At 45.3% G+C, this 11,315-nt stretch overlaps 1 protein-coding gene across 1 annotated transcript in view; it reads left to right on the top strand.

Annotated features, from left to right (window-relative positions):
* Positions 1-642: 642 nt before the first annotated feature.
* The window catches only part of PDZRN3 (PDZ domain containing ring finger 3), a 149,093-nt gene continuing 138,420 nt past the window's right edge, over positions 643-11,315 (top strand). Inside the window, exons 1-3 of the mRNA XM_074879164.1 lie at positions 643-1,640; positions 7,750-7,836; positions 8,988-9,095. Coding sequence (XP_074735265.1) covers positions 924-1,640; positions 7,750-7,836; positions 8,988-9,095 — 912 coding nt within the window. The 5' untranslated portion in view covers positions 643-923. The remainder of the gene's footprint in view (positions 1,641-7,749; positions 7,837-8,987; positions 9,096-11,315) is intronic.

The following is an 11,315-nucleotide window of genomic DNA, read 5'->3' as shown; positions in this document are numbered from 1 at the left end:
TTCTGGGGAGCTTTTAAATCATCTCCAGGCAGAAACAGATATCGAAAGCGGTAACCTTTTGTGATCTCCCTCCCTTCCAAGCGGCATTAACGGGACGTTAACAGGCGACGCAAACACGGGCATAACGTGTCCCTTTCCCTGCAGGGTGAGCAGCGCTGGCAGACTGTGCCCTCCGCCCTCCTCCCGCCGGCGGGGTGGGGACGCCTCACCGAGGCGCGGGCAGCCCGAGATGGGAGCAGCGCCCCGAGGCCCTGGGGGGACTCAGATCTCCTTCCACACCCCCCACCCCCCGATTCTGCCCGTGCCCACCCCCGGGCCCCGTCGCTCCCCTCCGAGCGAGCCGCCCGGTTTGTCACCGACGGCGCGTTAGACGTGATGGGTTTATGCCCTCCTCCCGCCTCGCCTCCCCTCAGCTCCTCGCTCCCCACACGGCTTCCCGCCGCCCGCCCGGGGAGCTCTCCCCTCCTCCCCCCCTCCCCTCCGCCACACCCCGCCCGCCCCCTCCCACCCCCGCGCTCCCGGTTACCTGCGGGGGGACGCGGGGCCGGCGCCCACCACCTCCCCGAAACAAAAGGACCCTTGTCCCTCGCTGCGCCGCGGGGGGGGGGGGACGGGACGGGACGGACACGGGGACCCCCGGGGCGTCCCGGGGGGGCGGGGCCGGGGGCGTGACGGGGCGGGCAGCGCGCGGCGGCGCTGTGCGCAGGCGGGGAGAGCGGCGCGAGGCGGGCGCGGGCAGCGAGCGGCCGCGGCGGCTCCGCGGCACCGGTAGCTGCTCGATATTTATTTATTATTATTATTATTTTTTTCTCCCGCCCCCTCTCCGCACTTCGGTTACTTTGGCTGGGCTCTTTTTTTTTTTCTTTTTTTTTTTTCCCCCCGCTTGTTTGTTTGGGTTTTTTTTCTGGCAAAACGGAAGGAGGATGGGGTTCGAGCTGGATCGCTTCAACGGGGACGTGGATCCCGACTTCAAATGCAACCTGTGCAACAAAGTTTTGGAGGACCCGCTGACCACCCCCTGCGGCCACGTCTTCTGCGCCGGCTGCGTGCTGCCCTGGGTGGTGCAGCAGGGCAGCTGCCCCGTCAACTGCCAGCGCATCTCCACCAAGGAGCTCAACCACGTCCTGCCCTTGAAAAGCCTCATCCTTAAGCTGGACATCAAATGCGACAACCACGCGCGGGGCTGCGAGGCGGTGGTACCGCTGCAACACCTGGGCGAGCACGCCGAGACCTGCGACTTCTCCCCCGCCAAGTGCCGCAACCGCGGCTGCCGCCAGGTCCTCAACCTCCGCGACGTGGAAACGCACATGCGGGAGCGCTGCGAGGCGCGGCCCGCCGGCCTCTGCGAGCAGGGCTGCGGTTTGATGCTCACCCACGGCGAGCGCCGAGCCGGCGGCCACGGCTGCCTCCGCGCCCTCCGCGCCCACGGCGCCGCGCTGCAAGCGCGGGCGGCCGCGCTGGAGAAGGCTCTGAAGAAGGAGGCGTTGCGCGCCGGGAAGCGGGAGCAGTCGCTGCTGTCGCGACTGGCGGCGGCGCAGCTGGAGCTGCAGGTGACGGCGCTGCGCTACCAGAAGCGTTTCACGCAATACAGCGCCCGCCTCGACGCCCTGGCCCGTCACCGCGCCGCCTCCCCCGGCAAGGTAAGGGCCCTGCGGTGGGGCCGCCCGGGGGAGGGTTCCCCACTCGCGGCGTGGAAGGTGGGGGGGGGTGGAGAGCCGGGGTGGTCCCGTCCGCCGCCCTCCCCAGGCGCCCCTCAGCAGCGGTGTCGGGCCGCGGAGGGGCGTCCCCGCGGGTTTCTGCGAGGGAGAGGGGGCGCCCGGGGCGCCCTCAGCCCCGAGTGGGGTCTCTCCGCCGGGCTGTGGGCGCATCGGGGAGCGCGACTTGTCCCGAGGAGCGTTGAAATCCTTTGAAATACCTGAGCTTTGGCTTTTAATCGCCGTAACGTACCGGTTTCCAGATACGTATTTTTTCCAGTGTGACCATCATCGGTGTCTGGACACCATATGGCAACTCACACATCAAAATACCAAGGTCACGGTATTACTATTTTTTTTCTTGGTTCTCTTCCCCGAAGAAACCTCTAAACAGCAAAACTGGAATTTCCAGGGCTGGAAATGGTGTTACACTACCAGAAATCGACCCTCGGGAGTAACACAAAGCGAAGTGAATGGGAAGAGGCTGTTGTGACCCAGACCCTTCGCTCACCCAGGGTCCCCGAATACGGCTTCCTACAAAATGCAGACTTTAGGATTAACTATTACGCAACTTGGACGCCCCACCAGCTGTTCCATGGTCTGAAGCCATCACCTTTGTAACATCCGTGTCCAAATACAAGGCGTCTGCTGTGTACTTGCGTTTTTTTTCCAGTCACGCAGGGTTCTTCAAAAGCTCAATTTAGGAGGAGAAAAATTAACTTGACTTCAGCCCCTCAGAATTAGACCATTTATAAAATGACCAGAATCAAAAGCCAGAGCTACAACAATCCCTAAGTTTTAATTGGAATGAGGCTCCCCAGCGAGGGAAGCCCTAGAAGCCAATTATCTTTTAAATGAAGACATTCAGAGTCCTCCCCGTGACCTGGAATGTGCTACCACAGACACAGCAGTATTAAAACTGTTCAAAACTGTCAAACATCTGTATTCACACCTTTGGTAATGTTGAGGCTTTAAAAGCTGTGCAAAGGAAACAAAACTTCATGATAGGGTCTCTTCTGTTTCTTTCCTTTCTTCTTTTTAGAAATCCAGGGCAAAACAACCCACCATGTTTTGCTAACTCAAACCAGAAAGAATATTTTAATACTGAATGTACTGCTTTAACTTCTGGCAGTGCTGGGTGTGGTGCTGGTTAAAATCTTAGTAAAACTATTAAACGGGGAATTCACATTCATGTCAAGATCCAGGACAGTTCTCTTCTGTCTCCTCCTCTTCCTGCAGCCCCTGTACTTTGCACGGGCACGCTGCAGAGCTCTCTGCTCCCACAGCTTAGCACACAGCTGCCCCTGCTCCCTCTGGCACTGCTGGTGGTAGGAAAGCCCTCCGTACAGCCCTGCTGTCGGAAATCATCTCGCTGAATCTCTACCTCCTTGTCTCTGCTCTGATCCCAACGGCACGCCTTTATTCTCACACTGCCCCTCCTGCATTTCTTTGTGGCTAGCGTTGATAATGTTGGGTTTGCGTTATTTTGCACTCTCTAATGTGTCACGAGCTGCTATTGGGACGAAAGGTGCTACTTCACATAGTTGTAAATGTGCATGGTACATAGTTTCCAGCAGTACTTTATATCAAATTTATGGATAGAGCTGGCTGGAGGACTGCGCTCGTTTTCAGCCGTATTACAAAAGGCTGTTATACAGTTTTCTGAAGCAGGACCTAATATGAAGAAAGCTGGAAGGTGTCATGTCACCACAGACTTGTGGTTTAGCGGTCAATCAATTACATGTCTTTCACAGCATTTTGGGCAGCTTTCCAATACTAACAGCTTTAGTCTGCCCAGCTCCCAAAGAAGTACAATCAGGAAACTTGCATCTTTGTGCACTAGAGAGTTTTTTAAAAGACCCACGGTAATCACCTAGTGCAGGGGATGCTTTACCAATTTTGGGCTGTGGCATGCTTCCAAGTTTTGACTCGGGGGGGGGGGGGGGGGTTTATTTTCTCAGAGACGGTAGCACAGGCTGTGCAGCGCACCCTGCAGACTGTAGCACTCACCAGGGCATACGTACTTGCCTAAGGGCTAGGTCCCTGAACACATGGATTACATGTATGATAATGTGCAATAAAAGATTCCATTTCAGAAGCAATTGCATATTTAAAGCCTGCAGCGCCTTTGCTGTCATTATTTAATTATCATCATTATTCATATTTCATGTATTTTATTGTAAGATGTAATTGTTCAGTCTGTGTGAAAACACAAGTAGGCCTAGCAGTAACTATCTGGGTTCATAGGTGAGATGTGGTAATTGCAAAACTTACTGTAGGATGTTCTGGCTCCTCAGCTGATGAAGAAAAAGAATCTTCTGACTTCCCTGCCTGATCGTTGGTTGTTGCTACAGATGTCAAACCGATCTAGAATAAATCAGATGACATATCCTCTAGTCAAAACAGAAGAAATGCCTTCATACAGTTCTCTTCAAATGCTTAGTTTAAGGGAGAATATGATGTTGAGGGACATTAGGCCATTCATTAAAGACCCAAATTTGTGGTCTTTTGGCTGGGGCAAACTTTTTCAGCAGCTTGGGAGACCCAGGTGTGGGTTTGTCTTAGCATAGACTTCCTTTGTGATACTGGATGAATCACATCACCTTCCTGTGCTTCAGTCTCCCGTCCCTGGAGTGAGTTCTATAACACTGTCATAACTATTTTGAGAGAAGACATACATGAAATATTTTATACACACACTCATCTGTAAATATCTCGCAATTTTGTAAGTTCCTTAAACAGACAGATGTGCCTTCAGTGACTCCCGTTGTGTTTTCCATGTGTACTCTTTGCCACTGAGGGAGCATTTTCATTTCACTGTGCATTTACTGGATATCTGATCTACGCTTATTCCAAAAGACAAGTTTGAAGGTTTATTCAGAGAGCGACTATTTATTCCTCGGTGGGAAGAGGTGAGGTTTATTGTGGACAAGCTCGAGGAGGGAGTGGTAGGGAAGGTGGTGTGTTTTACTCAAAATTAGTATTTCCTTTGATCAAGACATGTCAGTCCTGAAACATCAAAGTCTAAATAATCAAGAAAAACCTCATACTATTCAAACAATGCTTAATCCTTGCGGAAACATACCACTGTTCACACCTATTGATAAGCGGATCTGGTCGTTCCTTTATGTACACAGCCGTCAAAGTCCTTTGGGAAGAAATGAGTGAGGGAGAATCGGGAGCAGTTCATGGTGCAGGCTGATGACCCCAGGCAGGGACGGACTTTCAGTAAATGTATCAGACATACAGGAACCAGTTTATGATTCAGTATTTAGGACCTCTGGTTTCATACCTCTGTGGAGGTGGTAAAACAAGTTTTAATTCCCTAAGAGCCAGATGAAGTCCTTTAAAACAAGATGATATTTTTTTTCCCAAGCAGGGTCCACCCAGCTGGTCCTGGCAGCCCTTTCACCAGTAAACAAGAAGCTGAAGTGCTTCCTGTAACAAAGACAGACCTTCTTAGCCGCAGCACTACCAAAGAAATTAATCTTCCAGTATCTAAAGGGAAAGGCAATCTATTAGCTCCACATTACTCAGCTGGGAAGCACAGTAATTTCAAGAATTATGTTTAAGAGTTCTGTTCAGCTGTGGGAATACAACATGCCAGTAACCATCAGGTCTGCTGCCGAACCAGATGACGGGGCAGGGCTGGATGCTGGCCACTGCATTTCCACAGTTACCTCACTGTTTAATGATTGTTTCGCTGGAACGTGAGACATGTTTGAGGGGTAAAGAAAGGCAGAGCCCTGGAAAAATCATTTGCATCGTGTCTTCCTTCTGAAGCAAAGAAGATTGTGAAAGAAATTGTGAAGACTTGAGAGGTGAATCTGCAAAAGTAACCGAGTGTTAAAGTAAACACGCTGCTGCCTCCCTGGTGCTGGGACATTCTGCACAGATGGTGGGATTAATGCTCTGCAGTGGCATGTGGGTTGTGCTCTGTAACACGACTGCTGCGGTGGAGAGGATGGAGACAGAGCACAAACCCATCAGAACTGGCTGGAAAGTTTCTTTAAAACCCCTGCGGATGTTTTCCAGGAGTAGCTACAAAAAAACACATTTGTTTTTTTTCTTCCCCACAAGCTTTGACTCACTCATTCAAACCCACCTGCTTTAGTACTTGTTCTGCTAGGTATAAAAGCATCAAATCATAATCATGTAAGGAGGCTTTAATGAAAACATTCAACTTTAATTACTGAAAGTGTCTTGAGAGCAATGTCATAATTGTTTCTTGATTGTTCTAATTTATTTGCCTTCAAAAAGGCGTAATAGGGAAAGTAAACAGTGGCACTAGCTTGTCCTTGTCTTTCAAATGCTGAATCATCAGTCCCTGAAAGCAGTCTCACAGCACTGGAAATTTGTTCCTCGAAATCCTGTCTGAGGTCTGGGCCTGAAGACTTGTAGGGAAATAGCCTTTACTTCATTTTTCAGACCTCTTCTGGATACCCGATTCTCACTGATGCAGAGTGTAGGCAAATTCACGTAAAATCAGTCAGAGTTTATTCATGTTCTGTATCGGGTCCAAGTCTATTTATAATTCGACAGGAAAGATAATGATCGCAAACTGACGCGAAAATTGTAAACCAAATTTTCAGGTGGAGTATGTTGGTGCAGCTCCCCAGCGGTGGAGCTCTGAGCATGCGGTCAGTGGAGCTCTGCCAGTTTACACTGGCAGGGAATTGGGCTTTGTTATCATCCCCAAATCTGTAGGAGTAATTCAGTAATCCAGGATTACTTTGACATTTTTTATGAGTTTAATAGACATTAATATTTGATTGACAACTTCAAATTGACATGTTAGAAGAAAAATGCACAAACTAAAAACATCTGCATTGAATTACAATGTAACTGTTGCAATTTTTGTCATTAATTGGTTATGAAAACCAGACTTGTAAGATAACTTCCTCAAACTTTTTTGTGTTCATAACTTTTTCACCCTTTGGATAAAACAAAGAAAAAGATCTTGGAGGTAGCAAGGTTCATACATATCTGTAGACGTACAACATACCAATCCTATTCCAATTTCTAAAAAAAAAAAATTGTTACTCAAATGGCTTTTGTAGTGTTCTGCTGTTGTTTGTATAGTTCTATAGTGTTGTGCTGTAAATAACAGCCACTTGATTGAAATTGAAGTTAGTACATTGTGAGGATTTAGTTGTCTTTAACAGTACACGCACTTACTTTTGTCTTAAATGAAAGTTGACAGACCTAAGTAGCATCACTGTGTCATATAGGACATTTTGTATGAGTTTGTATCTAGTTAGGAACAAGCTGGGGTAAGAGGACAGGATAACAGACAATGTTTACACAGTCCCCCAAATAATACAGGTCCATCCAGTCTATCTTTGTTGTGTATTTTTTGTCCAATCAGAACTGTTCACTGCAGAATTTCATATTTTAGGGAATTAATACAATGATTTTCAAAGATGGAAGACTTCTGTTTTGCTAGTGTTAAAATTCCAAAGAAAAAAAAATTTTTATGGCAGACATCCTAGGCCTTTTGCAAAATTTGTAGCAGTTTAGTTTAATGCTGTTTTCTGAAACTCACCAGAGAATTTCTGTTGTATAACACTTCATGTTGGATACTGTTTAAAACAATGTCATGTAGCTAGTGCTAGACAGAAGCAACATAAAAATGCAGTCTTAAGATTCAGTCACCCTCAAGCATTGGAAAAGTCAAGAATTTGACTACTGGAAACATGGAGTATTTTGCATAACACATCACATATGACTAGGTCAAGTAGTTGCAGGAACCAGTATTACATATAAAGATCTTCTGTTGCTGTTAAGTGTCTCACTGTAGATCTCAATAAAAAATACACATAAATCTTACAGGCTGGGTTTTGCAGAGACATGCTGCTGGAGAGCGGTGGGGTGGCTGGAGCGTGGAGCCTGGGAGCTGCTGACTGTTCCCACAAAGTTATTCTAAACATTTTTCTCTAAACTACTTAGGGGAAAAACAGTAAGAAAGCAACCCAACAAACCTGGATAGAGGTATTATCTATCCTACTTACCAATGCACACAAATGTTTTGAATATGTTTATCTGTTCTTTGTAGGGTGAAGAAACTAAAGCACTGACTCTTGTCCTTCATCGTGACGCTGGCTCTCTTGGATTTAATATTATTGGTGGCCGACCATGCGTGGTATGTTAATTGTTAAAATATGTTTGCCCTTTCCAGTTGGGAAAAGCATGTAGGTCAACACTTAGAGTTAAAATGCTGCTGACAAGCATTTGGTTCTCTTGGGATTCTTTCAGAGCAAATCTTATATTCAGATTTGTATTGGATGTCTATTAACTACACTGTCTTTTCTTTCACGACGTGTTTATTCTTGCACATTGTCACAGGTAGCGATACTAATATTGGTGCAGGGTCACTCCCAAAATGGTGAAACCCATGTTTCTCTTTCTCAGACCATACTACTTTGAAGATGTTGCATGAGTTCAGGGCCCACAGCTTTAGGCCATTTACAGTTCATTAAGAAAATGTTATTTACTCTCCTTTCCACCAGAGATTAAGCAGCCCTCCGTGCAGGTGAAGGGACCTAACTTAGACAACCCACTTTTGAATTCTGTGATTTCAGCAGATGTTTCCTGCACCATACACTCACTAATGTATTTTTTCTGGATGCTTGTTGGCTGGAGCTGCTGCATATGACTTTAATTAGATCAAGGAGTGGATTATACCTTGTCCTAGTAATTTAGAAAGTATTCAGAACTACTTCTTGGCCGCTTGGAAATCTGACATTAATCATGATTTATTCCTAGTAAATTCACTTGAAAGTTATTCTTTCTTTATAGTTAGTTTTTTAATTTTCTGAGACATTGTTCTGCACTAGGAGAAGCTGGTGACACAATACACAGGAATATGAAAATACCTTGTTAGGTATAAGTTGGTTTTCATGGTTTTATTTTTAAGCCTCCAGAGGAAGAGCTGTGCAACTAAAAATAAAAATGCACTGTGTTCTTATGTTTGATGTGCAAACAGCCTGTCATCTCACTGGATTTTACATTAAGAATAATTGTAATGACGATTACTGCCAAGCTGGCCTAAGTCAAAGGAAAATTATTATCATGCAACTAATGTACCTAATGGAAGTCCATTCCTGGTTGTTTAATCTTTCAAAATGGGAGTATCGGATGTTCTTGTTAGCACAAAGTAATTCCATATTAAGATATCAGTAAGAATATTTCTTTCAAATTACATGCACTGTTGTGACATGGACGAGTTTTAGCTGAGGGCAAATTAGAGTTAGTTCAAGGTACAATACTATATTTTTCTTTTCATCCTTAAAGGACAATCAAGATGGTTCATCTAGTGAAGGAATTTTTGTATCGAAAATAGTTGACACAGGGCCTGCTGCTAAGGAAGGAGGGCTACAAATTCATGACAGGATTATTGAGGTATGTGAATACACTATCCAGTCTCTTTTAATAGTGCGACTTCCATCGGAGGTCTTCAAATGGCATGATGTTTAGTGTGGGCTTAGGAGAAATGTACCATGATAAACACTGCCTAGAAGACATGTCTGTTAAAATATGCTTGACTTGATTCAGTGCTGACCTTCATGGCTTTAGGTATAGTTCTTACCTAAATATAGAAACCAGATTATGGATGGTATGTGCATGTCCTGACTTTCTGAGGAGCTAGCATCTATCTGGTATGCTGCAGATATTTCTTTGTAAAGCTATTGGAAACTTGTAAGTTATTTAGTTAAAACCATATGTGAAATATCTGTGGTGTCAACCATGATTTTATTTTTCTTGGTATTTAAAACCAGGTTTTGAACAGTTAGAAAAAATTCTGCTCTGCAATTTCTGTATGGTTTAGTATAAACCTAAGTAACTCCCTTAACGTTGCTTGTAACTTCTTATATTACTCAGATTGCAGTTGAATTTCTTCTCATTTTGCCAAAGTCTTGACCTCAATAAAAAGTCCTTCCTGTGAAAGAGATGGTTGCTTGAAATGTTTCTCGCAGTTTGCAGTGAGCAAATTTCTTTTTGGGGGTAAGAGAGAGAGAAAGGGTTTAGTTTCCATGAAACAAAATGCAGCTGATTGTGAGTCAGTTCCCATTGTTTAGCATTTTACAGTTAAGAAAAAGTATTCTTCACTGTCTTATTTTTGTAGGCTGGAGAAACTTTGAGAGTCTATTGTTCAAAAAGATAAGTGTGGTGTTTGTTGCCAAGGATATCATGGAACAGCCAGTTTCTCTAAGTAATGGAATTCCATTGCTCTTATGTTTTGCAAATGAGCAATAAACAGCTGTTAAGGATTTTCTGTTGGCAGGGGACAATGTGTATTTGCTATTTTCTGTACTGTTATGGTAAATTGTATTCACAATTTAGTAAGGATGTAAAATATTAATTAAGTTTCTTCATATGGGAAAGAATGGAGCCACAGTAGCAGAACTATAAAAAGATAAGAAGCCGAGCTGTGAAATGATCCAGAGTTGCTTAAACTATATGTATGATGTAACATAATTGCGAAAAGGTCTGGACAATTTTGTGAGAACTATGCAATTTTGTTTGAACTGAACATTTTCCTGTAAGCATGTATTTCCCCAAAGCATATTTGAAAAGCTGACATCCGTTTCTGAAGTAGTACATAGTCACATAAACCAAACAACTGTATGAAAACCAAAACTTTGAAAAATCAAATACCCCAAAGTTAGGAAATGTCCTAGTCTCTCTGTGCAAGTCCAGTTCAGGCTCCCTGAGCGTAAGCACTGTACCTCCGTCTGTAATTGCTGTCATACAGCGTTTGTCACCCTTGCTCATGGCACAGGGGACAAGGGCAGGTAACCTCCGTGGGCTCTGCAGCATCTGCTCTCTGTTGCAAGGGACCTCCTTCCTTACTGCCTTTTTTTTTTTTTTTTCCCCACTTTTTTTCACTCCCTCTTTTCGGCTCCATTTCTCCACAAGTTTAGCATTTGGCGATGTTAATGCAGACCAGGCTAAGCAACTAAATACCGTGAGCCTGGACACACACTAAGAACCTGAGAAGAAGAGAGAGAAGGACAGGCTGGGTGAGCTTTCCTGCTGTACTTCTTGGCTGTGTCTCCTCCCTGAGCGGAACCATGCCCATGTGAGCAGTGTTTGTGCAAGGTCTTTCCCACAGTTGCAGGTTACATTTTCACATAAGAGAAAACCCCGGAATAAAGACACTAGAGCAACTTGTATTTATGACACACCAAGGATAGCAGGAACCCATGTGTTGACATGGGTTGACATGTGTTGACAACTCTTGTGCTGACCACAAACTCATTTTCATATTCACTCTTCTCACCTCTAAATACATACAAAATGCTGATGAAAACTTAGCACATTGTTTCCCAGTAGTTGACTTTGGGTGCCTCCACATCGGCATCAGAGTTTGGATTAGGAGTGTCCTGTTGAAGTCAGTCTCTGAACAGTGCCCAGCTAGTGTGGTTGGATTCCCATTGTGGAGTAGTGTCCAAGTGTGCTAACTGGATTTTTTTCAGATAAAGTTAATTCATTTAATGCATCCCAGCCACTACTGGCATCCAGTTCACAGAACTAGACTCAAGTGCTCGTAATACAGAGCCCTCAAAATACATGTAGTGTGGACATCAGCTCTGGAAAGCAACTGTTTCATTCTGTATT

The sequence above is a fragment of the Strix uralensis genome, chromosome 10, assembly GCF_047716275.1.
Source record: "Strix uralensis isolate ZFMK-TIS-50842 chromosome 10, bStrUra1, whole genome shotgun sequence".
In the NCBI taxonomy this organism is placed as follows: domain Eukaryota; kingdom Metazoa; phylum Chordata; class Aves; order Strigiformes; family Strigidae; genus Strix; species Strix uralensis.
Note: the sequence above shows the minus strand (reverse complement) of the source record. Positions and strands in the feature narration are given on the sequence as shown.